The 27,583-nt window shown below is 34.1% G+C and overlaps 1 protein-coding gene across 1 annotated transcript; it reads right to left on the bottom strand.

The window, feature by feature from the left end:
• Positions 1-18,194: 18,194 nt before the first annotated feature.
• Positions 18,195-23,797, bottom strand: LOC134723608 (uncharacterized). Its single transcript, XM_063587173.1, has 4 exons — positions 23,205-23,797; positions 21,229-21,401; positions 19,754-19,974; positions 18,195-18,681 (listed from the first exon to the last, which is right to left on the bottom strand). Exons 1-4 carry the CDS (start codon positions 23,734-23,736, stop codon positions 18,432-18,434), a joined length of 1,176 nt encoding a protein of 391 aa, XP_063443243.1. The 5' UTR covers positions 23,737-23,797; the 3' UTR covers positions 18,195-18,431.
• Between the last annotated feature and the right edge of the window lie 3,786 nt (positions 23,798-27,583).

Below are 27,583 nucleotides of genomic sequence, written 5' to 3'. Positions count from 1 at the left end.
CTTGAACGGACTGTTTGCTCCAGATCAGATTAGACCAGAACCCTAGTAGAATCGATGACCTTGTTTCAGGTACAAACTGTCACCATAGGTTGAAGTTAGCGTGGCGGGGAATGATAAACAGACCTTTACCACGCACCTTCACACAGCTCACACAACCACCCCTTTTGATGTAAAATCCAGGTCCAATTGCATTATTGGCGGCTATTTCACACAGGCAACTTAAGGCTACAACACCTCATGCTGGCGGAATTGTGTTCGCCAACATAGGAAGGGCTCGCATTGCCCTTACCGCTAACATGGATAGGAATCCACTTTCTTTTTGAATGTTTTTTTTCAATTGGGTAGTGCTTATTATCAGAGACATACCACTAGAACCTTTTTGTAGGAGCTTGGTGATCCTTTAAATCTGTCGCGTGTTCACCTTGCAGGTTTGTGTTGGATAAACGAATGGTGACAAGGCTGCTCTCTGTAGTTTATTAGCTTGACCGTTTATCAAGTTCAAACCGTATTTTGATAGACTATTCATTCATACCTCACGAAGATGACAGCGGATGGTGAGATGTTCACTGCGGAGATTGATATGATCGCCGTCTTGATCGGTGATCGAGGTATGTCTGCATGCGATTGATGGTTGTCAAGGTCACGGGTAAGTACGCCATGTTTTTGTTGTGTTTGAATGATCTTTACCCCGGGATCGATTGCGAGGGAAAAGCTGTAGATAGTGGACTGTTGGGTGCCGTTTACGTAGCTTCCATTGGTGATGCCACTTTTCACCAGGATCGATGCTGTTGATGCTTCTGAAGCTAACAATGCATTAACCCTCTTTGTAACCGTTTGTTGCCCGATAAAATGTGTTGAGCTGTCGCTTAAATCCCAATATGGTGTTCTATTCCATAAATAGTAGTTGGGGGAGGGGGTGAACCGGGTGAAAATGCGACTATCGTTTCCAGAGACAAGGATGCAAACCATCTTTTTGGGTCTGTGTTGTCGATGATTTGTTGCAACAGTGTGGTGTCCATTTATTTATTAAAACACGACGTTCAACTTATGACCGTCCGATTCGAACTGGAGGACTCCTACGGAGATTGCAAGTGCAAATGCTTCAGTGTTGGCGGGAACATTACGCTTGAATTTCGCTCGAATCTGGATGTCCACTCGGACTGATGACTTACATCGATGACGAACAGCGGCTATAGGTCAATGAAATCAGAGGGGTTGACACCTCCGTTACTGAGGAGGGTGTCAATATTGTAGAATTTCTTTCTAAAGCCTCCTTGAACACTCTGGCGACCTTGTTTTGTGAAAAACCGGCATGCAAGTCGACGGCTGAGTAGCGTTCAGCTTTGAGGGTGACATGGATATTTTGCAATCGACAGTGATTGAACACGGTAGCATTGTGGGTTTTATCATTATCTCTGTCGGTTTAATTTGGAAGGCAACGATGATATATCTAGGCTTTTCGTGACCACTATTGGCAGCTAGGCGGCAGTTAAACTGTGAGGCTTGGGGAATGGCTATGAAATCGAACTGTCTCATGCGAAATCCACAGTGGATATTGGATTTATTCTGGATGGTTTTGTACAGTTGCATCTTGTTTTCGTCTGCAAGAGTGACGTGAGGGAGTAATCAAGAGATCTTAATCAGGATTATGTTTGCCACGTTATTGACGGCGGCTGCCCTAAGAATGGTATTTGCATCTGAATTGCGAACGAGTGGGAGTTCGTGCCTGAACTCGTACACTATTTTGTTATAATCATCCCAAAATACGTTTCAGGGGGATGGCAAACGAATACGATCCTTTGTTGGTGGGCTTGGGGATAATGTATCCATGACAGGCTGCAAATCCAGTGTTCTCATCCTCGGCATTAGTGGAAGAATCCTTATGCCACAGTTGGTTGAGACCCTACGATTTAGAGAAGTCGTCGGGGAAGGTTAACATTCCCAGCATAGTAGTGGCGAAGCCCTCCATATATATTTAATATGACAATATTCTGGGAAATGCTTCTAATACAACCTTTATATATATACAGAGACTATGATTTAATTAAGTTTCATGGACATTGAAAGACCAGGGGGGTCTCACACTCATTTAAGCGGTCTCAGGTAGGTTTACACTGTATATTTTGAATATCCAACTGGTACTTTGGGCGCTCCGTAAACATGAAAGACAGGAAGTGTATTTCACTTCCTTTTAATCACGTTTGTATCTACCTATTGACTAAATGTCTGCTTAATATTAGGCAGATTGAAAGATCAGGGGGCTGTCACCATTGCCCTGTGCCCTTTTTCCAAAAAAATTGATAATTTTTAACTGAAAAGTGACAATATAAGCCCTCCATATATATCGAATATGACAATACCATGGGAAATCCTTCTAATACAACCTTTATATATACAGAGTCTATGATTTAATTAGGTTTTATGGACATTAAAAGACCAGGGGGGTCTCACACTCATTTAAGCGATCTCAGGTAGGTTTTCACTGTATATTTTGAATATTCAACTGGCACTTTGGGCGCTCCGTATTCATGAAAGACAGGAAGTGTACCTAAATTCCTTTTAGTCACGTTTGTATCTACCTATTGACTTAATGTCTGCTGAATATTAGGCAGATTAAAAGATCAGGGGGCTATCACAATTGCCCTGTGCCCTTTGTCCTAAAATTTTGATAATTTTTAACCGAAAAGTGACAATATATCAAGCCCTCCATAGATATCGAATATGACAATATTCTGGGAAATCCTTCTAATACAACCTTTATATATACAGAGTCTATGATTTAATAAAATTTTATGGACATTAAAAAACCAGAGGGGTCTCACACTCATTTAAGCGGTCTCAGGTAGGTTTTCACTATATATTTCTATTTGGGCATTCCTTAAATATTTCTATTTATATTTCATAATTTTTTCTAGAGTTAGTGGTTTTTCTTTTTGTTTAAAGAAATATCATGTATAAAAGTAAATCTTTCAAGTTGTTTTATTGACAATCATCTATATTATATAAAGACAAATATGCAACATAGAAAAGGGTTTATATTCGAGGACAACGAGAACTTACAACAGCTTTAAGAGGTCATTTTACGATTTCCTACGTATCTTATCAGTCATCTTAACTATGAAAATCATGATTTTAATGTTATCAAGTATTTCTTTTTTTTAAGATTTTCAACAAAATTTTTAATATCCAACCGACTGCTAGCAGCCGGTTGGATATTGAATATCGAATATCGAATAACGAACCGGCTGCTAACTTCACATACATTAAAAAAGTTGGTCACTGTATGGCCTATAACTATACCGCATATCGACCTATAAAAGACCCATAAAAGAACAATGAAAAATTAGTTAAACCCATACCGCATAGCGACCTATAAAAGACCCCGTAAAGACCAATGAAAAATTAGTTAAACGAGAAAACTAACAGCATGATTTATGTACAAAACAATAAACGACAATCGATACACAGCATCAAACGACACCAACAATTTGATATGCTTCAGACGAACAGTCATAATTATACAGAGTGTTGCGGGGTCGAATGTTTTTTGCCGGCGCGCTAACCCTCCTAAACGTGGCAGTACAAGATACAAAAAAACTCCTAGTATAAAATTCTTCCGAAAAGCGCTAAATTTGTCACATTAAATATCCCATTCATTTATATGACTTAGATCTAGAAGTTAACAATTGTGGTCAGTTGGAAAACAAACTTTTTAACAAAAAAGTTGATTTCAATTTGTCCGATGTGTGTCTTAGAACAGTACGCAATAATAAAAAATGACCCAATGAAATATTATTCATTGGACTCTATATACGGAATATTTTAATTTACTTACCGTCTTCACCCATGAAGTGAATATGCATGAAGTTTCTGCCACTAGATACACATGTAAGCATTAGGTCAACTTTAATCGAAATTGAACAGTCGATCAACCCAAAAACGTTACAGAAACTTCATTGACATTATATTCAAAAAGGGTACTATTTCATGCTGAACGTCTAGTGACCACTATTTCTTTTATAAGCAGACTGTGTCGAGGATATGGTTTAACTATTATATATAAAAATCCTGCATAGTGGATGCACTGATCGGATTGAAAGAGAAATCATGACTATAATATTAGGGATTAAATAGAACATGTGCATTATCTTTTTGAACAGGGGCAACAGTCAAACTTGGCTTTCACTTTTTTCTTTTGGACTAACACCCGAACGGACACTTTATTACGTGTAAGTTAAGATAGAGACTCTACATAGAACAAATCATGATATCGTTCGAAAACCATTCGAAAGCGATATAAATTTTCAATACCTTCAATAGCTGTGTGAAACGTTTTTTTTAACCAATTATATTCATTGTTTCAAATAGTGTGGCATATACATGTAAGTATTATCCTTATCATAAAGTTTTCATGTAGTCTTTGTCGTTTTTAGGAGTATTTCATAAGTGTTTCACGTTTTCGTACAAATGAGACCGTTGGTTTTCGCGTTTGAATATATAGTTTTACACTAGTAATTTTGGGGCTCATTATAGCTTGCTGTTCGGTGTGAGATAATGCTCCATGTTGAAGACCGTACTTTGAAATTGAATGGTTTACTTTTATAAATTATCACTCGGATGGAGAGTTGTCTCATTGGCTCTCATACCACATCTTCTTATATCTATTGTTTCTGACCATACGATTTGGGGTTTTGCTCATTATTGAAGGCAGTATGGTAACTTATATTTATTATAGTTGACAATTTCTACGTCAATAGGTCTCTGGTGGAGAGTTGTTTCGTTAAGCAATAATAAGTCACATCTTCTTATTTGTATATTGTATGTGTTATAGCAGCCAGCTAGATATATGTATCGTAGCGATCTGAGATTATTAGTAACGTTTGTGATTATGTCTAAGAGAAATAAAGCATTGATGAGTCTTATGTAGACGAAACGCGCGTCTGGCGTATTAAATTATAATCCTGGTACCTTTGATAACTGTTTAGTTTTATTCAAATAAACAATTAAACATATCTTTTTTCGAACAGTTTAAAAAAAGACGATATTTTGGAAATTGAATATAGTCCCTAGTGTGGACAGTGTGTTACTTGCCAATCTTTTTTATACCTCTTCCAAATTTATTTCTTCATGTTTTATGCCTCAAATAGCAAGTAGGGGGATAAAATTACACTGTGAAAAAATTTGATTCATGAATTTTAAAGTAAAGTAAAGTAGTAATTTGGTCCAGCTGAAAAAGGTTAAAATGATAGCATTTTGGAAGCTGTCAAAAGATTTCAAGACCCCTGCACATAAAAATTTCCATATTTTGAGTTAGAGTCGATGAAGTGTTTTATAATTTAGATATACTTGTTCCAAAAGTAGTACACCGCACTGTAAAAGTATTATTGAGAAAGCGTAATTGGGATTTCTTTTTATATTTCCATTTATTATGTAAACGAAATAAACTACGAAATAACTGTGTACTCGGATCAATTTCCCGATCACCAACAACAATTATTAAAGTATTCTCCCCTTTTTTGTTTTAAAATAACTGTTCTGATTTTTATCAAGAATTATAAGAACGGCGATTTTTTTTACTTGCATCCAACCCACACGTGCTCATAATTTTATATCAATTTTCAGTCAAAAGAGCCTCAGTTTGAAAAATAAAGTATGTATTGAGTTTTGTGTAATTGTTTTTTTTCTTTACAGATTTACAGTAATATAACAATTTTTAAATAATTCAACAATGATAAAATAAAAAAACAACTTATAAATTTAAACTTTGAACAATGGACAAAAAGAAAATAGTAGAATATACACCCTAATTGTAATTAAACACGCATGAAATATCAATTAACCAGACTATAATAACATCGAAATTGCATGTTTGCATATTGTGTCTGCTCAAAACAATACCATGTACTTGTCAAGTAAGATACTTAAAACATGTTAAGTACACAAATGTACTTGTCTTTTATTTTCTCACCTTTTATAATTTGGAATTTTAAAAATAATAGATATTGCAGAATATTCTTACATTTTATCATTTCTTTGTTTTTGAATTGGATCAAAATTTCCATGAGAAACGCAGAAGTTAGTTTTAGGAAATTAAGGAAGGAAAAAGTAAGGAAATATATTTGTTTTCAAAACACGTATTACTAAGTCAGTGCTATATTGTTCAAAGAAAAATAATGATTGCCCATGAACAGTTATATAGAGTCTTATATTTTTTCTAAATAGATAAAAATATGGACGCCGCCTTTTTTCAGCAGACGACAACTAGTTATATGTCTTTCACGTACAAATGCAGACCAACTACGTGCACATTACCGTTTATTTTTTTGGGGCCTGTGCACTCCTTTCCACTGGAGTTATTCTCGTGCATGAGTGCAGCTTCGCCTTGCGAATATTTATTTTTACTTTTGTTCACAACTGTTTCCTGCATTTCGTTTTGCAGAATATTTCCTGTCTTTTAAAATGTTATTTATTTGCAGCCTTTTTAACCCCAGACAAAAATAGTCATTTGAAAGTCCTCCTAAATTGTCTTCCCTTGATGTGATTGTGTATTATAGATTTCGGAGATCCAATAATTAAACAGATAACTGTCTTTTATGATATATCATGTAATATACAAATCTTCTAACCCTATAGTTCTAGTATTTAAAAGATTAAATTAACAATGTTAAATTGAAACATCTTGAAATGTACACCCTGCAGACGTCAATTATGCGATTCACCGTTCGTTAACAATAAGTTACAACATAGTCCGCCTGTACGACAATGGAATATACAATATAATTAGTCATAATTAGATCTATTAAGGGCATTACAAATGGTTAGATGTAATTGAGAATGCAGAATATGATTATTTACCGATTGCATATATTAATATAGTTGTCGATTACAACACTGGTCATTTTCTGTCTGACATCTGTCACTACTTCACGTGCTTTGAAATACTGTCTGGTCACAATTAAAATGTTTAAAAATAGTAAATACACATATTTTAATGGAAAATGACAATAACTTTTTAAATATTATCAATTTATATCAGGTATACTGTAATAACGGCATAAACCGTCATACAATAAAGTCAAAAAATAAAACAGCACTTTTTTTCATTTTTAAATCTGTCGATGCTCACACACTTCTGACATAAATTGTTGCATTGTTTTTAAAATTCAAAATTTTTGCGCACCTATCGTTAGTTTCCGGGTAACATTTTTCATAAACTTACCGAGTATAGACAACCCAAAATACCATAAAATGCTACACAACTTTATGTTCAAACATATTTGTAAACTTCTACATGTTCTATAACCATGGATGAAGGTCGGCATGTCAAGAAATTCTTCCGTATTTCGTGCTGATATGTTTGTTTTTTTTATAATCCAAATATTACATTTTTATAATAATGCAATGGTTTATAATAAATGATTTTCCGGCAATCTACAAATGAACAAAACCTAGCATAAAACATATTTTTATAGTTTTTTCTTTATTTCAGACACTGAGATGGATGGTTTAACCGGAGATAACTGTCAACACAAAATTCCAAAAACTCCAGACTTTATAAAAAATTTGGTCGACGAAGATTCCGGACTTGGTATGGACTTTGCTGGATTTGACGACTCACCTTCACTGAGTTTGTTTAATTCAGAACTTATCTCAAAAAGAAAAAGAGCCGACAAATTTGACAACAATTCTGACTGTGATACCCCTGCATCTTACAGTAAGAAAAGGGTAAGCACTTCCTGCTCCATTGTAAACCTTATATATACATTTATTGTATAGCAATATAATATTTCCCACAGAACGTAACCAAAACTTAGCGTGCAATAAATTCTTTTATTGCACTAGTGCAATAAATCTTCAAAATTCATGACGTCATCAACGTTCAAATCTTACTTTAAACCAATTTTTACCTTCAAATATTATATTGCTATACAATAAAAGGGTTATTGCATGAATATTGGGGAATATTGCCTTCGTAGAACATATATTGCACTCACAAGCTCGTGCAATATAAAATTCTACTCGGGACAATATTCCCCAATATTCATGCAATAACCCTATAGTATACTTGCAAAATTCTGTATAACCAATTACAATTCGTGATAACGATTTTAACTCTTGATATTGAATTTCAAGTTGAACCTTTAATTTAAATGGCTTCCGTAATATATCGACCGAAAATTAAGTTAAACACATGCCGAGTAAATAACATACATGTACAAAAAAAGATGAGAACTGTGAATCTCACCTTCTTCATGCAATGAGAATAAATAAACCAACCTACAATTAAGACATGTCGTATTTGTGCATGGCACCCAAAATACACCAAAAACGAGAAACAATTAAAAAGAGAAAAACCAAAGAACCAACTTCATCGTACAACAAGACAATGAATACCTGGTATTTTGTTTTGTTTGCTTAACGTACAAAGGCAAATATTTCATACATATTCAGTACGAATCTGCTGGTTTTAAATGAAAGTGTATGTATGAGGCAACTTTTATTGTCGTATACGCTACACTATGACATTAGAAACACATACTCGTATAGTTTACAAATGTAAACCTCATCAGTAAACGAAAGGATATATTGCACAAAATGCCCACACTAGCAAATATTAACAGAAAAGGAACATCGCTTTTATTATTTTCCTTTATTTCATTTCAATCTTTGAAAACTTGTTGTGAAATCGGATCAAGCAAAAACAAATGTCGAGGATGAAATTACAGCATTATACGGTTGTTATCTGCTCTTTGGTCGGGTTGTTGTCTGTTTGACAAATTACAATGTACCAATTTTCATTCTCAAATTCTCAATTTTATAAATTCTTGTAAGGTTATACTTTGATTGAAACAAGTTGCCAGGATAGAAATCGATTCAATATCATATAAACATATTTTGCATTAAAAAGGAGGATAAGTGCATTTGATTGAAACTTCGTCCCCAAAGTACACATTTACTGAAAAGGTCAGGCGCTGCCCGTTTTGGTACAACTGAATGCAAGTACATAATATATCTTTTTGTTTTCTGTGCCTTTTGGTTTGCTTTATGTTAAGATATTGCCTTTAGCCTCTAGGTATTTAGCCTTATTATTAGTAGTTATAGCTCAGACATTTCGAGTAGTGTTTGTTAAGGCAATAATCAATTATTTGAAAATCTGAGTACAAAATGCTTTAGATCGTTGCATGTACACTCAAACACAACAAAATAAAAGTTTAGATAAATTTTCGGACAATCTGAAAAAATCCTGGTAAAGTGTAAACTCACTCATTTTGCATTGTATCTAACTTATTGGAATGGTCAATGAGCTAAGATCAAAATAGATGCTAATAATTAAATGAACCAAATCATATGTTAGCGCATGAGCACTTCAGTAGGATAGTTTGGGCAATGCTAGTAAAGAGGTATTGTAACCGACATGTTTTAAGTCTATCAAAGATGACGAAGGAATTGCATACTATAGGAAAATGAGGAGATGTGGTATGATTGCATACCAATGAAACATCTCTATCCATAATAATTCAAATACAGGGGTTATACATGTAAGCATTTAAATGCCACCATATGACCTTCAACAATGACGAACAGAAATAATGTTTCATACCGTATTGTGTGCATTATTATCTTACCTGCTATACATTTCTAGGATTATTTGGTTAAAAGCGTCCGCGTGGAAATCGTGTATATTCAATATTAGGTTAGTAGGAGGCTTATGTCATACATGGTTAGTAGTAGAGTTACGTCCCTTTATATATATTTACGAGTGGTTCAAAATTTTGCAAGCACACCAAATGAAGAAATTGATACCAATAGATTGAATGTGAATGCCGATAATACCCTGAAAGCAAACAGAAAGTGTGCAAATATACTCCGGAAATATCGTCAGGAGAAAGAACAAGATAATGACTTTGAAACATTTAAATGTGTCCGGCTGAATGATACTCTTGGTCATTTTTATGTTGATCTACGGAAAGGGGATGGTGAACGATACATAGCATCGTCACTGGAGTCCATCAGATATGACATTATCAGATACATTATTGCTCCTCCGCACAGTTAAACGTTTGATATTGTGAAGGTTTCTACATTTAATGACAGTAACGCAAACTTTAATGCCGTGTTGGCAGAATTGAAAATTTTTGGACTAGGTGACATTGAACATTTCCCCGTTATTCATTAAGTTTATCGTGAAACACTGTATAGATCTATGTACATTTATCTTTCATTTACACCACCAACAGGTCTGCCAAATAAAATTCAGTTTGATATCAGACTTTATTTTTGCAGAAGATGAATTGAAAATATGCACATTATGTCAAAATCTACGTTCACAATTAAAACTAACATTAAAACAGGATTGAACTAATTATGTAACTAAGGTAAACAATGAGCTAACAAAGAACAATAAAAAATCGGATAAGGAGCTTGTCTCTGGAGTAATGCCAGAATCCCCATGTGAATGACTAATAATAAAGGGGGGATCAAATGGATGAAAAGATAACTAGAACGTTACACCATACTTATTGTGTATAAAAAAACACATGAGGCTTACCAACTTCATAGGGGGGATTCGAGTCAGACAAATTTTTTACACTGTCAATCACATTTGTTTTTAAAAATCTAACACTATAAAGTATGGGGAAAATCTGGAATCAAACTAGCATTTTCTTGTCATCTACTTGACCAGAATACTTGTTTCATCACACTGGGGATCAGCATATTTTTGTAGAAAAGCGTAACCCCCTTTCCAACACCTGGAAGTTTGATAGTTGTTCCCTTAGCGTGAATAGGGTATCCAACAGATGTTTTTTTTTAAAACACAATAATGATTTTTGAACTCTTGTTCTATAATTGTACCATATTAAAAAAATTTCTATTTCTGGTCCCTGGGGAAAAAGTTGGATTGATTATGTCGAAAATCAGTGAAGCATGACTGGAAAGGGCCCCATTAGGTCAGTCAGCACCCCCTCGTGAAAAGTTATGGATCCGCCACTGCTCAGTTTATTATTTTATGTTTTCTGTTTTAACCATTAATGTGCCAACCATGATGGGATGAAAAAAGGAAAATATCAAATCCATTGTGTAAGAATCTGAATAAGAAATTTATATACCATCGAAACTTGAGTAACACATTTCTTACTAAATGGTTTGTTTGTTTTACACAGTAAAAAACCAAAACTCCATTTTAATCTTGAAGTGAGGTGAATCTTTTACATTGAAATAAGTCCTTATGAGGTACAAGGATAACACAAAAGTCCATAACTATATACTTTAAATGTCTGGTGGTCGTGATTTATTGTTACCTTAACATGCACGAAAACTCATATAGCTTTCACATAACCGCTTAAGACAAAAAATAACAAAAGAAATATAAATATGTTCAACTGAAATTAGAAACTTATTTTGAAATAAATTTTAAACTAAAACAAATTTTGATTCTAAAACATCCAAGAAAAACGTTAAAATTCAGAATTTAAATGTTTTTTAAAATGATTATCATACTGAAATAATTCTCAAAGTCTTTGAATTTGACGAAGGTACATGTACATGTATTTGAAAGGCTAAAAATGCCTAAAAAAGGTGTCAAAATAGCACTTGTAGCAGCCTGTTGAGTAAAACCAAGCCCCGTGATCATTTTAACTACGTTAGTACCACCAAACAATTAGCATCCTTTCTCTAATTTTACCTTGCCACCACCAAATTTTATTAAACACATAAACAATATTTATTATAATCTATAAACTATTTACACTACTGGGTCGATGCCACAGGTGGACGTTTCGTCCTCGAGGGTATCACCATCCTAGTAGTCAGCACTTCGGTTTTGACATGCATATCAATTATGTGGTCATTTTTATAAATTTTCTGTTTACAAAATTTTGATTTTTTCGAAAAACTAAGGATTTTCTTTTTCCAGGCATAGATTACCGTTGCTGTATTTGGCACACTTTTTTTAAATTCTGAATCTTCCATGCTCTTCTTCTTTGTACTTGTTTGGCTTTATAACTATGTTGATATGAGCGTCAAAATATACTCCTGGTACCTTTGATAACTTTTTATTACCAATTAACAACCACGATCAAGTGCGAATTTGGGTGGCGTCACATTTACCGTTCTTGAGTAATGACTCTTTATAACGTTACATACAGGCTCGGGCATTATATGTGTCCCATGGACATATTCACCAATTATTTGGTTATAGTCCGGCCGATCGGTGAAAAAAATGCTCAAATAATGAGAAAAGCACCAATTTTTGCATGATGGTACATTTTTGTGTATTGAGCAATATTAGCTATGAACCCACCGTCAAATTCAATATGGCGGCTTATGTCAAGATGGCTGCCGTACGTTCTAAAATATTTTCCAGTAATATAAAAACCACAGTGGATTTGATGCTGAAAGCCCAAAAATCAACATATTTTAATGACTTGGTGTACTTAGCAAGATTTTGTCTTGATCTACAAAATGGCGGCATTTTCAAAATGGCCGCCTTGAAAAATATTCAATTATTCATTATTGAGAATTGACCTGAATATAAGCATTTTATTGACGTATAGTGTCATAAAGCACCTGTCCCAGTTATGTCCTTTTTGATTTTGCTTGGCTTGTCATTTAATACACAAAGTAGTAGCTTTCATAAAAAGCTGCAGTAGTAGCTTTCATTAAAAGCTACACTATTTGTTGTCTTGGGTCACACATTAAAGCTGTGATTTGGGATTTATCTGCCTTAAAATATTATTCAGTACCTATCTTATTTCTTGGGTCGCAATATTTTGCAATTCGGGATATTATACTGTGAATTGAGAATCATTTAAACATATATCAGTGAAATGGCAGGAATGTAGGACAACAAGGACAACACTTTTGAAATGGTTGAAACTGAATCACTTGGGGAAATGCAGAAACCCACCGCCGAAGACACTTTAACAGATGACAGCTCAGAAATGTACCTAGAATTTTTAGCAGATAGAAAAAACTAATGCTCAAAGAATATAGCGTTCACGTTGTTTATTTTTTAATTTTCTATGTTATGTCATGTGTAATATTGTTTGTCTTTTAGTCTTTTTCATTTTTAGCCATGGCGTTGTTAGTTTGTGTTAGATTTATGAGTTTGACTGTCCCTTTGGAATCTTTCGTCCCTCTTCTAAGATTTACCGCAATATAAAACAGAGCGAAGCCCGAATTGATAAAATATGTGTTGGTCTCATTACGATTCAAGCTGAACAGAAAGAGGCAATGAACATTAATAACGAACAGATGCATAATATCTCAGCAACATCAGCAGTCTGAAGACAGGATAGACCACAAGGCTAGTGGTAATTGCTTTGGGGAATTGATGGTCAGACCTATAAGATATTCAAAGTTGTGGTGAGACGAACTGACAAGCTGATAACAACTGAAGAAGAAGACACAGTTCAATTTAAAGTGTACTAGTATTCGAACAGCAGGGTACCTTCCAACAACTGGCATCAGTTGTAAATGAATTATTGGACAATCGAAATAAAGAAGTTTAGATTCCTGCAATGGGCAAATCATCTAAACCTTAGCCAGTACAATGCAAGTTTGCCAAAAGTACACAACAAAATCCATGCCTTGGGTCTTTCTCCAATTGTATTTCGCATCAATCATCAACCGCTCCAACTCAGTTAAAGGTGTCGTCACCTAAAGTCAAAATTCCTATGTCAGGGCCCTTATCCCTGCACGAGACAATTCAAACTATTCAACGACTATCTCCATTTAAGAACATACTGTAAACCCCTTATTCTAATCAAGGATACCAACAAAAGGCGTGTGTGTCTTCTTATGCACATTTACCATCTACTATTAGTCAAAAATATTTGGTCTAGAGCAGCACACTCTTACAGAAACAATTGACTGCATGCAAGTGGATCCTATCAAGTTTCTCAAATGCTGAATGCAGTGCCTATTTACAGTATCATCTCCGTCGAATCAATGACAAATCCCACATTTATCACTCCAACTATGACAATCTCGTCAGCTCCTTGAGTTCTAACAGGCTTCAAATAACAACAAGCTGACTCCAGTGACCGATCCAGGAAAGGGCAGAGGAAACCAAAAGAGTGTGGCAACAGCTGTTCATCAGACTCCTCATTGGAGAAAGAATATACACGATGGCAAGAAAATTTTGGTGCAAAGGACCGGAGTCGAAACCCACAGCTCAAAGAAATGCAAAAACTCAATTGGAGAGGATCCTTGAATTGGGAGGCGTTCATTTAACAATTTGCACGAACTGCCTGTAGATGACAATGGGAAACATGAAAAATGGGTTTAGGCCCCAGATTACCAGGCTTTGAGTACGCTCGCAAAGTAAACACATATGATGATTCCATAGCCATAAAAAACATTGGAGCAGCGCTTAAGTAAAAAAGACGACCAAACCAGAAAGGAACCGAAGCATTTCACCGAGGATGTTAAGACACAGATTCTTCATGGCATGTAAAAAGTAAGATCACAAAACTACTGAACTCGGAGGAAAATCAAATTGGAAAGTCCCTAATCTTGGCAAAACAAATGACAAAACACATTAAAAAAGAATGGACAACAACTGTCATATACCTGGATTGGTACAGACATTTTCAAAGGTAGAAAATGGTGGATTAATCCTGGTGTCAAAGCGCTATATCTCTCACTTTGTACGACAGTCTAAACAAATTTCGTTATACTAGTATTTACAATGATGCGTTGAACTAAACAGATATGAACAATAAAATTGTCAACATATGGGTACAGCAGTAATCATAATAGAGAAGAACCCAGTAACAAAACACATTTAAAAAAGAATGGACAGCAACTGTCATATTCCTGACTTGGTACAGGCATTTTTAAATGTAGAAAATGGTGGATTGATCCTGGTTTCATAGCGCTATACCTCTCACTTCGTACGACAGTCTAATCAAATTCCGTTATATTTACAATGATGCGTTGAATTAAACAGACATGCAAAGTAAAATTGTCAACATATGGGTACAGCAGTCATCATTAGAAAGAGGAACCCAGTAACATTCAACAAGGCGTTAAAACAATTGAAAACCTCAATAGCAAACCAGATGGCGATAAATGAATCAAAAAGTGCCAATTATGACCATCGACAATCCTTTGGATAACGGCATGCATAACCTCACACAAATTGTTACAAAACTAGCTGAAGTTATGCTTTTAAACAATCAGCACGACTGTGGATTGGACGATCAAGATATAGTCGGTTCTTCTGATCTGATAATCATGGAAGATAACCAGTTCAATGAAAGATCACCTGATCAATATGCACGCGAAAGATTTCCTGAGCAATACAATCGCAGTAGATCGCCAGATAGATATACACCCAAGCTCAAAGAGTATCGATCAGCAACACAACACCTCACTAAGCTAGAGTTCATATAGTCACTAAAGACAACGGTTAGCATCACCATCGACAAACTCAAGAAATCCCGGTTATTTCAGACAACGGTCACCTTCACCAGGATACGAAGCAAATTAAAGTGCAACCCGACCCCACAGCAAGGGTCAGGCTAGCAGGCCAACACACGAGTCCAAAGTCTATTGGCCATGAAACATCACCTCAAAACAAAATCGAACAGTCTGAGAGGCACACGGCCTTGTCCGATATAGTCATCAGACGAACCATTCGAAAGAGCTAAGCATTACGAGGTACTATACATGACCAGAATGTAAGCATGATTGTGGACACTGCTGCAATGATAACTGAGAAATTAATATCGGCAGAAATGGAGATTTTGGAACCGTAACGGTACGTGGTTTGCGTTAACAGCTTGTTTTAAGGAAGATTATAAAGAACGACTCTCGACATTAATAGAGTAAACATACAATGGGATGTGTGCAAGAACAATTAACAGACGATGTTATACTTAGGCTAGATATTTAGACACACTTAGCGCAGTGACAAACTTGAGAACTTCCACACTTACCATTAATAATAAAGTGATAAGTGCGGCATTTGTTAACAGTGGAAACCAGATTTCAACTCATCAAGTTTGCATAAAACAAACAATCACATTTCCGCCAAACTTAGTAGTAACTGTTACCATTAAAACTAATAAAAATACTGACCAGGATTGCATTTTAGGACCATACTCGCTGAATAGTTGCGAGTTGGTTTCGCACGTAGTTGGGAAATGAAATAGTTGCTCCTTAACCATTTTAAATGATGGCAATCGTCTAATCCACGAAAGGTACACCTATTGATAACATAGAATAATTGGACGATGCAGTGGGTACGGCAGATGAAAACACGATAAGTGACGTTAGACATGGCATTGAAGAGACCCGGGACAAGGTGCCTTCTGCACTGCCTCAAAGTTCGGATGAGCTACCTACTATTCCACCACATTTAACCGACCTATATCAACGTTCAATCGACTCGTTTCAACCTACTTCATTCCAATCATTAAAACTGAAAGCTTTTAAAGAACAGTTGCAATAATATGTAACATATTGATCAACATTTTGAATTTCACTATTTGTTTTTGTATATGATATGCAGCCATATTTGCTAATGTATTTGTTATAGAAATTACCGAATAATTTTTTCTATATTTTAAAACTAATTGATAACAAAGTCCATTTTAAAAAAATCATTACTATAATTTCCGAAATAATATAGAAAACCTTAGGAACAATCTTCATATTTATACCGTTTTTCCGCCATCTTGAAAATAGCAGTCATATTGTATTTTTCAGAGTGGGTCCATAGCTGAAATCAAAAGTTATATAACTAAGAACTACTATGCAAAGTTTCATGCTTTCCTCATCAAGTGAGCAATTCTGCTCTATATCTGCTCCAATCGGCCGAATATTATATTCAGTAGTTCACAAAAGGTCTCACTAGAATCATACATTTTAAATATCTACATGGAAATATATATCTTGTTGGCGTACCCAAGGCGAGAGCCTGCTTTTTTTTGCGAAACATTATTACAAAAAAGGGAGTAAATTTTTCACATATTTCCACACAATTTGAACAAAAAATATAATTTCGATCCCCTGGTAAAATACTTTTTATGAAACTGTTTACACAAATCTAACAAGATTTCAAATACAAATCATTTTCTTTAGTCTCACTTGTGTGAGAAATTCCGTCAAAGAATTGAAAAAAAATGTTTGTAAACATTCGACTGTACAGTGACATATAGTTGTTCAGTAATGTGTGTGCTGACATGAATTGTCATTGATATGGTTATATTTATAAATTTAATGTTAACAAATTTTTAACTTTTTTTTAAATACTAAGGTGTTATTTTTTATTTTTTTTTTTTTACCTCAGGCATATATTACCTTAGCTGTATTTGGCAAAACTGTTCGGTAATTTGGTCCTCAATGCTCTTCAACTTCATAATTTATTTGGCCTTTTAAACTTTTTTGGATTCGAGCGTCACTGATGAGTCTTTTGCAGACGAAACGCGCGTCTGGCGTATATAATAAATTTAGTCCTGGTATCTATGATGAGTTTATTCATATAGTGATCATGAAGCGATTGGGCATTGGTCGAAATAATCAGGACCAAATATCAACATGATCTAACAGGTTGGCGTTTATCAGGGATGATTATCGAATATTAGTCGATCAAATTAAAGCTCTTTGCACGATCCTTTCCCGATCTTTTCCCGATTGATTAGAACGCTACTCGACGAATTCTCGATCTCTTGTCGAGTGACTTACTTGAATACTGTTGACATGTCAAAAACTCTCGAGCAAAAAGTCAGATCGATGACCACCCCGAACATTCATTTCGATTGAGTCAGATCATTCTCCCGATGGTTTAGTCTGTCTTGATCGATATTGATCGCCTTGGTTTAATGGGCAGTGTGAACCTAGCTTTAGCTAGCTTTAAAACCAGGTTTAAGTCACCATTGTTTGCATATTTAGAAAATGCCTGTACCAAGTCAGGAGTACGATAGTTGTTATCCATCCGATAGAAGTGTTTGAGCTTTTCATTCAGTCATTTGATCAGAGGATTTCCGTTTTGAATGTCCCTCTGAGTTCAGTATTTTTGTGATTTCACTTTTTGTGTGAACTAATTACATAGAATTTCTTCATCAGGTAAACACTCTTTCCATATGTACTTTTTTTCCTGTATAGTGCGTGTTATTTTTGCATTTCACGTTGAACATTTCAACAGCTGGTATATAGAAATAAACGTAAACGGTTACCCTCTTTTTTATTTTATTTACTTATGTAGTCTTACAAGCAGAACCCATACATGAAATAACAAAAAATCTGAAGGCATTCTATTATGTATACAGGTATACACTTTGCCTTTAACCCAGCTGTTTCTCAAGATGTATAAAAATTGAAAAAATGCATTATGTCGACACAATTAAACTTTATCATAGTTATAAATAAATGAACAGTTCATACCATATGAGAGCGGTCAGTATTTTATCACCGTGCACTATTCAAACTAGTAACTTTGTTATGTTTAACTCATGTCTGAGTTTCAATACCCTGGTTTCAATATTTTGGCCAATTATTTCAATGTCGTTTTGTTTGAACTGTGGAATTGTTTGGCATGTGCTGACTGCTGTATCATATTTATTTAATTTCCTTTCTTCTTCATTCGTACTATCAGAGTTGAACAGTTTCCCGAAGTATTTCTGACAAGATCTATAATGATGAAGGGTAACATCAGTTGGCGATACTACATACCTTTAAAAATGAAAGTATACATATAAAATCTAAACTAATTATGATAATAATTTGATAATTATTAACTGCTTTTAACCTGCATTTTTTTCATTTATCTCGTTTAAAACTAATGGGAAACACTTTTCAACCCTCTCGCGTGTGTAACAAACGTATTTGATTTTGACGAAAGACTTCTCTGTATTAGAGAAACCAGGGTCCTCGGTCATAAAACTTTACTCAGAACTCGGAGTACAAAAATTGTGCCCAAAACACCAAATCCAGTATTTTGATTAGTTGATTTCCAAGGCTGAGTACAAAAATCGTGCTCGAAAGTTTTATGACCGCAAGGCCTTATTACACAAGGTTTTCACAAACTTGTCAAAACTTTTACGAGTTTATCATCGGTACAAGGACATCATCAAGATCAACAGGCACACATCTTAGACTTTAATTTTTTTAACATCCATTTTAGAACATTTTAATGGAAATAAAACTGAAAGTAGATGGCAGTTATTTTGTTTCCTTTGTTTCCTTTAATAAAAAACAATGAATACTCGAAAATTTCAGGTTTTAATAACGGTCACATCTATAACCAATGAACATATTGAACTCTAATCAGGTATTATTTGGTAATTTCAAAATTTCAAAAAGACAACATATACTTTTTTTCAACAAAACAAATATGTTGAAAATATCGTTTTCATTTCTATCGGAAAACATTTAGAAGAAATAGTTATCAAAGATACCAGGATTATAATTTAGTACGCAAGACGCGCGTTTCGTTTACACAAGACTCATCAGAGACGCTCTTGTCAAAATATTTATAAAGTAAAAAGTTGAAGAGCATTGAGGATCAAAAATTCCCCAAAAAATGTGCCAAATACGGCTAAGGTAATCTATGCCTGGGATAAGAAAATCCTTAGTTTTGAGAAAAATTTGAGATAAAAAAAAACATGTAGAAATTTGACGATACATGGAATACTTGTTAAAATATATGTATTCATTAATTTACGATGACGATATCTAAATGCATTTGGATGTATGTGTCACAATGTCTTTTAAAAAAATTGTATTGTCATTTAAGAGATATTACCTTTTGAATCCATCTTCCGGATTAAAATAATGAAGGCTTGGTGATGCTATGTGTGTACGACTCGGCACATGTACATACTTGAGTCTGTCGTATACGGGGATAGTACCATTAAGATATTTCCTTATAAACAATGAGCTTGATTCGTTGTAAGGTTTCCTCGTTGTAATATGAATGTTTGGTTTTATTAAAAAACCTGCAGTTGAACTATCGATGAGTTCATCCTGAAATATTAAGATTTACAAGGATTTGTAGATGCATGTCTATGTAATGTTAAAATACCTTAGAATTCAAACAAAGACAATTTATACTTTGAATAAAAGATTCTTATTTTTATGGGGTATGTGTATACGGTTTGGTGTATAGTGTTTGGTGTATTGTTATTGGTATAAGTGTTTGGTGAAGAAAATAACACTGGCGTGTTTTATGGAGCAGAATCTAAATTGAAGTATTCACTCCACTGATTTGACTCACCCAATGTTTTGAGTCGCGAGTCACTAATGAGTATTATGTTCACAAAGCGCGTACAAGTATTGGTTATACTAAATTATCAGTCTCATATATTTGTGATACTTTTTTGCAGATTTTGGATCGAAATAATTACCTGTGTCTCATTGGTACTCATACCACATATTCTTATATCTATTTCAAACACAATTAGCAAATTGAAACATAATAAGTTATTTTGTTTTGCATCTTTAATATGATTCCCCAAACAAAATAATTATGTGCACTACACACGAGTTTACTCTTTTAGAACTTGATCTGTTCATGATATTGCAAGTAAAATAACAAAAATACTGAACTCCGAGGAAAATTCAAAACGGAAAATCCCTCATCAAATGGCAAAATCAAATGATAAAACACATCAAATGAATCCACAACAACTGTCATAATCCTGACTTTGTACAGACATTTTCGTTTTCAAATGTAGAAAATAGTTGATTGAACCTGGTTTTATAGCGCTAAACCTCTCACTTATATGACAGTCGCATCAAACAGTCAAAATATGGTTACATCAGTCATCACTGTGTTACAATCTAATATAATAATAAATTTAATAAAACTATAAGGAAAGCAGTAAATATTTACCATAAAATATCCCACTGTTAATGAAATATTAAAATTAATACTTTCATTCTTGCCCTTAATATCGGAATTGCATAGCTCGTTTATTCAGTTACATAAAGGTTATATTCTATAATCGGGGATGTCAATTACAATAGGCACAACATTTATCAATATAGACATGCATAACTGTTAAAGGTATTCTCCTGAAAGATTATCAATATTTCCTTGCACATGTTCTAACTACATAAAGAAAGGAAAATAAAACAACGGAAGTGATAGCAGGCGCTCTGAAGATTAAGCAGATCCTTATAAGAATGATGATCAAAAGATAAAGATTTTAAGCAGTGATGCGAATTAAAAAAAAGCAAACCTTTCATTAGTTTTAAAAATTAAAGAATAAAACTTACTAGTACTCTTTTTAGAGAGAATCCATATTTTCTTATGTTTGGTACGACAAATTCGTCTCTATCTATTCCCATTACATACTTGTAACCATACATACGTGTATGACAATCAAGCGCAAAAACTTCTTGATTTATCCATACTCTGTCAGTATTATCGCTCAATCGTATATCCTTATCTGAAGTAAAAAAAATATTCATTATTTCATTTAGCTTAGTACTTGTAAAAAAAGAAAGGGTCATAATTTTTACAATGTTTAAGTTATGACAAATATAATATATTAGATATATTGATATTGTGTGCATGAAAAAGTGGGAGATACATCACCTGGGCAGTGAAGAAACACAAATTACAAAAGCAGCATACAACATACACCAACATGATGGAATACAGAAAAGAATAACATACGCATATTATGTTTGACAGTCCATAAATATTATACAGAACTAATACTCAAGATCACCACTGAAATCTCTGGAAGAAAAATAGTTGTTCTTATTCATGAAGGCATGAACAATTAACAACATATGAAAACAATCCTGTTATATCAAAAAATGGTTGTTTTGATTACAGAATGTTTTACATGATGTTTCTGAGGTCAATGTGCAAAAAGTCAAGTTACAATAATATGCGGAAGTCAATAAAAAATTGCAAAACACAACGCTCGACTATATCAATCAATGCTCAGACTTGTTAACAACTGGCATATTCCTGATTTGATACATATATTACCCGTACTTAAATGAAATTTGACTATTGGTTCGTTATATCATTGAAGTGTATTGACAGGAAGAACCACAACGTCAGTTCATAGATTTTATCTGTATTACCACCGATTTACGGCATGTAATCAATTAAAGCACTGACAAATCCCGGTCATTTTCGTGTTCACGTAAAATTACGAACAGACCGGTTGTTGTCGTATATACGTCAGAAGTAACCCGAATAGTTCACATTACAATCTGCTTCTGTACGCTGCCGTATAGAGTCATTCGTCCAATGTTGATTTTAGTCTATTTATGTCTTTTTTAATCTTGATAGTGTATGCCGACAGTTATCACATATGAATTGATGGAAATTAAGAAGATGATTGTACAAACAATATATTTCGACCCCCTTTTCTTAAATACGAATTATTTTGTGTATACCAGGTAATTAAAAAATTTACATTTTTGAACGTTTCTATTCCATAACTTGTACATAAACTAATTTATTTGAAATAAATTTGCGGTTAGAAAGATAGCGTCAAGCTCATTTTGTTTGGTTGTTTTTCTATTTTAGCTGTTCCGTATTATATGTATAATTATACTAATATTCAGTTGTAAACACCTTTAAATAGATATAAATTTAACATATTTTACGAAAAAAAGTTGGTACGCTTCAACAGTAAAATATTCTATGTCTTCATTTGTCTACATTGTTTTGTTAAACATTATGTGAATTCCGATCCCTTCATCGTTATAGCCTGTTTAACCCGTGCTTCGCTTTCATTTGAAAAATACTTTTAGATCATTTCAAATCAAATAGTAAAACGCAAAAATATACAAAAAATAAATACATTTTTCCATGATTTTCCCACAAGGCCCGATTGCAAAAGAATGTTCGGCATAATTTATACCACTGATTTATTATTCTAAAGCAAACTCGTCGTAAAACTAAATGTATAATATCTCTTAAAGTAGCACATGAAGGTATATTCTTTTTTCTTCAACCATTTTCTACATTTTAAAATGCCTGTACCAAGTCAGGAATATGACAGTTCTTGTCCATTCGTTTTTGATGCGTTTTGTTATTTGATTTTGCCATGTGATTATGGACTTTCCTAATTGATTTTCCTCTGAGTTCAGTATTTTTGTGATTTTACTTTTTTCTTTATAACATATTTGTATTGCATTGCTAAAAAAATAGATAGTATGCAAATTCTCGAAAAATTCATCGCGGGATTGAAACTGTATTGTATGCACTTAAAAGCAAACGTTACCTCTAGTAGGAAAACCAGCAACATGAATGATATCTGTTAATCCTAATGACTCATAATATTCCAATACTTTCATCGCATCATCGTTCAGGTTTTTTGTATACGATATTACCTTGTCAACTCCTAAGACCCGTTGAACTTCAAACCATTCTAAAAGCAAGTTGGCAGATAGAGATCCATACAGAACAGTAGTGCATACAGCTAATTCACCTTGTGATGGTGTTTGTACTGCGACATAATATTTCGCATCTTTGTTACAAGTTTTGTTGAACGCAGTTGTAATTGATACCCACTTGGGCGATTTTGACATCATTGGTAGCGGACACGTATATTGTACTCGACGAAAAGGGCTGTTTTCATACGAAAACACGTGATGTTCTAATGATCGAACGTGTTCGACTATTGTTTCACCATTGTTTGAACGAAAACAACATGTAAAGTCACTGTATTTGTTTTTATTGTCCTCCAAACCAATAACGCTAACGACATTTTGATCTTTTCTTTTTCTCTTTTCAATGATATAAGCAGATAACATATACACTGTTGAGTCAGATGTCTCAATGTACTGAAGGGCTTGAAAAGATGTAAATTTTTCATATCTGGAAATGCTTTGTCTATAAATCACTTTATTGTATTGTGACACAATTAAATATATACTTACGATATATATTAAAACTACTAAAAACACCGGTTTTAAAAACTTTCTTCCTAGGGAAAACACTCTGGATCTACAAATTTCCATTTTATTATACATGTATAACTATCCGTTACAAAATAATAATCAATATTAATAAACGCACAGCTGCTGATGATTTACAATTTTTAGTAGTGATAATGCATATTATGTGAAACAGATGTAAAAATAGATTTAATACACTTTTATAAACTTTTATCTCCAGTAAAGAGTTTTTATGTATTTACCGTTACCAGGAAGGCTCAAAGCTAAATATATGAAGCTCTATGTAGGTGTATTACCAAGTAGAAAAGTTTGGAACTACTAGTATATAACATAAAGGGATATAATTATCTACACTATGACACAAAACAGATTATATCAACCACAATAACTGACATCTCGGAAAAAACACATGCATACGGATCGCTTTTCTTGGGCTTGCTCCATGAGGAACACTCAAAAGCCAAATATTTGAAAGCCTTGAATTTATAAAAAACCGAAACTGTTGAAGAGCTGTATGATGAAAAAAGAACCTTAAAAATTATCCCAATCTATCTGAAGTCAATGATGCCTTAAATTACAGCAAGAGCAGTATAACGCTGTTCAAAAGCCATAAATCAATTGAGAGAAAACACATCAGTGTTACAAACTAAAATAGAGGCAAACATATCAACTGTTAGAGGAAAACAACGGTTTAACAAAAACTAACGTCAATGCAACATTTATAAAAACGAACTATTCAATTACAACTGCACTATTTCGAACTTGGTAAAAGACATTTTAAGGAAAGATGGTGAGCTGAACCTGCTTTGATTGCTATCCAAACCTCCCGCTGGTATGGCAATGTTATAAATACCGTCACAATGACGTCCGGATATTGTTTCTGTCATAGAAAAAACTTCCGTGTTAGGACTGTTTCAAAATTACATATAATTTTCATTGGACAATTATTTATACATTTTTCTGTATACAATGATCATTCATATCTTATAAATAAAGTGTATTTGCTATTTACTATCAATTCCAAGGTTACTATCAATGGCGGTCACTGATATACTATATAGAGAGTCTCTATATAAATAAACTCATCATAGATTCTATGCTACCACTACTGGTGGATGTTTTGTCCCGAGGGTATCACCAGCCCAGAAGTCAACATGTCGGTGTTGACATGAATATCAATAATGTGGTAATTTTTACAAAATTCCTGTTTACAAAACTTTGAATTTTTCGAAAAAAAACTTAGGATTGTCTCATCCCAGGCATAAATAACCTTAGCCGTATTTAGCACAATTGTTTTTAAATTATGACACTCAATGCACCCCAACTTTGAACTTGTTTGATATGAGAGTCACGGATGAGTCTTTTTAGACGAAACGCGCTACTGGCGTATTATAATGTATTTGCGCCAGGCGTTCGTTTCGTCTACAAAAGACTCATCACTAACGCTCAAATCAAATAATATATCAGTGACCGCCGTGGATAATAAACTTGAAATTGATAGATACTAGAAAATACACTTTATTTATAGTATATGTAGTATGTTCGTAGTATACAGAAACAGAAAAAAACTAAAAAATAACGGACTTCAGAAAACAATTTGAGGGCTAAACAAATTTGTCTCGTTCACAAGTACATATTTCTTTTGATACCTTTCCAGAAATTCTCCAGTCATAAAATCTTTACAAAATTTCATCCAGTTTTAATACTTTCAATTACAGATTATATTTCTTTGTTCTTTGTACAATACAAGCTGTTTAACTTCAAACATGTTACATGTAAATAGTATACATCAATACTATCGACTAGCGTTAAACACAATATTTAGTTGCATAATATGCAGCTGGTTCTTATCTAAACTTGTGTTTTTTTAACATCTTCCATAAATGAAGAAATTCTAATTGAACTTATTGAGGTATCACAAAAGGGGATTTTTAATCAGATATGCTAAGAAAACAAGAAAAACATATGAAGCTTTTGTTGGGATAAATAATACGTTATTCCGTCAATGTATATTATTGTGTTTTTCTCTCCTTCTTACGTATACTTAACAGTGTTTCTAATCTGAACATATCAGTTAATTTCATAGCGAATCTGTGAGAGTTGCATGTAACTTGAACTTTAGTTTTTTCTGTAGTGTTTGGTTAGCTGTTTGGTGTCTTCCAGGCATTCTGTCTGGGTTTATTTCACTGATGGCTACATGAAGTCGCATTACGCCACTGTCAAACAAATTGGAAGTTAAGCTAGCGTAAAACAAGGTTTAATTAAATTTTGTCTACATAAGAAAATACTTGAATCAAGTCAGGAATATATAGTTATCAAAAGTACCAGGATTATAATTTTATACGCCAGACGCGCGTTTCGTCTACATAAGACTCATCAGTGACGCTCAGGTCAAAATAGTTAAAAAGCCAAACAAATACAAAGTTGAAGAGCATTGAGGACCCAAAATTCCAAAAAGTTGTGCCAAATACGGCTAAGGTAATCTACTCCTGGGGTAAGAAAATCCTTAGTTTTTCGAATAATTCAAAGTTTTGTAAACAGAAAATTTATAAAAATGACCATATAATTGATATTCATGTCAACACCGAAGTGTTGACTACTGGGCTGGTGATACCCTCGGGGACGAAACGTCCACCAGCAGTGGCATCGACCCAGTGGTGTAAATAGTTATCAAAAGTACCAGGATTATAATTTTATACGCCAGACGCGCGTTTCGTCTTCATAAGACTCATCAGTGACGCTCAGATCAAAATAGTTAAAAAGCCAAACAAATACAAAGTTGAAGAGCATTGAGGACCCAAAATTCCAAAAAGTTGTGCCAAATACGGCTAAGGTAATCTACTCCTGGGGTAAGAAAATCCTTAGTTTTTCGAATAATTCAAAGTTTTGTAAGCAGAAAATTTATAAAAATGACCATATAATTGATATTCATGTCAACACCGAAGTGTTGACTACTGGGCTGGTGATACCCTCGGGGACGAAACGTCCACCAGCAGTGGCATCGACCCAGTGGTGTAAATAGTTATCAAAAGTACCAGGATTATAATGTTATACGCCAGACGCGCGTTTCGTCTACATAAGACTCATCAGTGACGCTCAGATCAAAATAGTTAAAAAGCCAAACAAATACAAAGTTGAAGAGCATTGAGGACCCAAAATTCCAAAAAGTTGTGCCAAATACGGCTAAGGTAATCTACTCCTGGGGTAAGAAAATCCTTAGTTTTTCGAATAATTCAAAGTTTTGTAAACAGAAAATTTATAAAAATGACCATATAATTGATATTCATGTCAACACCGGAGTGTTGACTACTGGGCTGGTGATACCCTCGGGGACGAAACGTCCACCAGCAGTGGCATCGACCCAGTGGTGTAAATAGTTATCAAAAGTACCAGGATTATAATTTTATACGCCAGACGCGCGTTTCGTCTACATAAGACTCATCAGTGACGCTCAGATCAAAATAGTTAAAAAACCAAACAAATACAAAGTTGAAGAGCATTGAGGACCCAAAATTCCAAAAAGTTGTGCCAAATACGGCTAAGGTAATCTACTCCTGGGGTAAGAAAATCCTTAGTTTTTCGAATAATTCAAAGTTTTGTAAACAGAAAATTTATAAAAATGACCATATAATTGATATTCATGTCAACACCGAAGTGTTGACTACTGGGCTGGTGATACCCTCGGGGACGAAACGTCCACCAG

This window comes from Mytilus trossulus, chromosome 6 (assembly GCF_036588685.1).
Source record: "Mytilus trossulus isolate FHL-02 chromosome 6, PNRI_Mtr1.1.1.hap1, whole genome shotgun sequence".
NCBI classification, from domain to species: domain Eukaryota; kingdom Metazoa; phylum Mollusca; class Bivalvia; order Mytilida; family Mytilidae; genus Mytilus; species Mytilus trossulus.
This window is presented reverse-complemented; position numbering and strand designations above follow the sequence as displayed.

Bases quoted from the DNA above. Each gene is read 5' to 3' on its own strand.
- LOC134723608 (XM_063587173.1), bottom strand. From the start codon at position 23,736: ATGTTATCTGCTTATATCATTGAAAAGAGAAAAAGAAAAGATCAAAAT. The intron at 19,975-21,228 runs GTAAGTTTTATT...TTAATATTTCAG, and splicing joins TCTCTCTAAAAAGAGTACTA to GATGAACTCATCGATAGTTC. The intron at 18,682-19,753 runs GTAATATCTCTT...TCATTTTTAAAG, and splicing joins CCGGAAGATGGATTCAAAAG to GTATGTAGTATCGCCAACTG.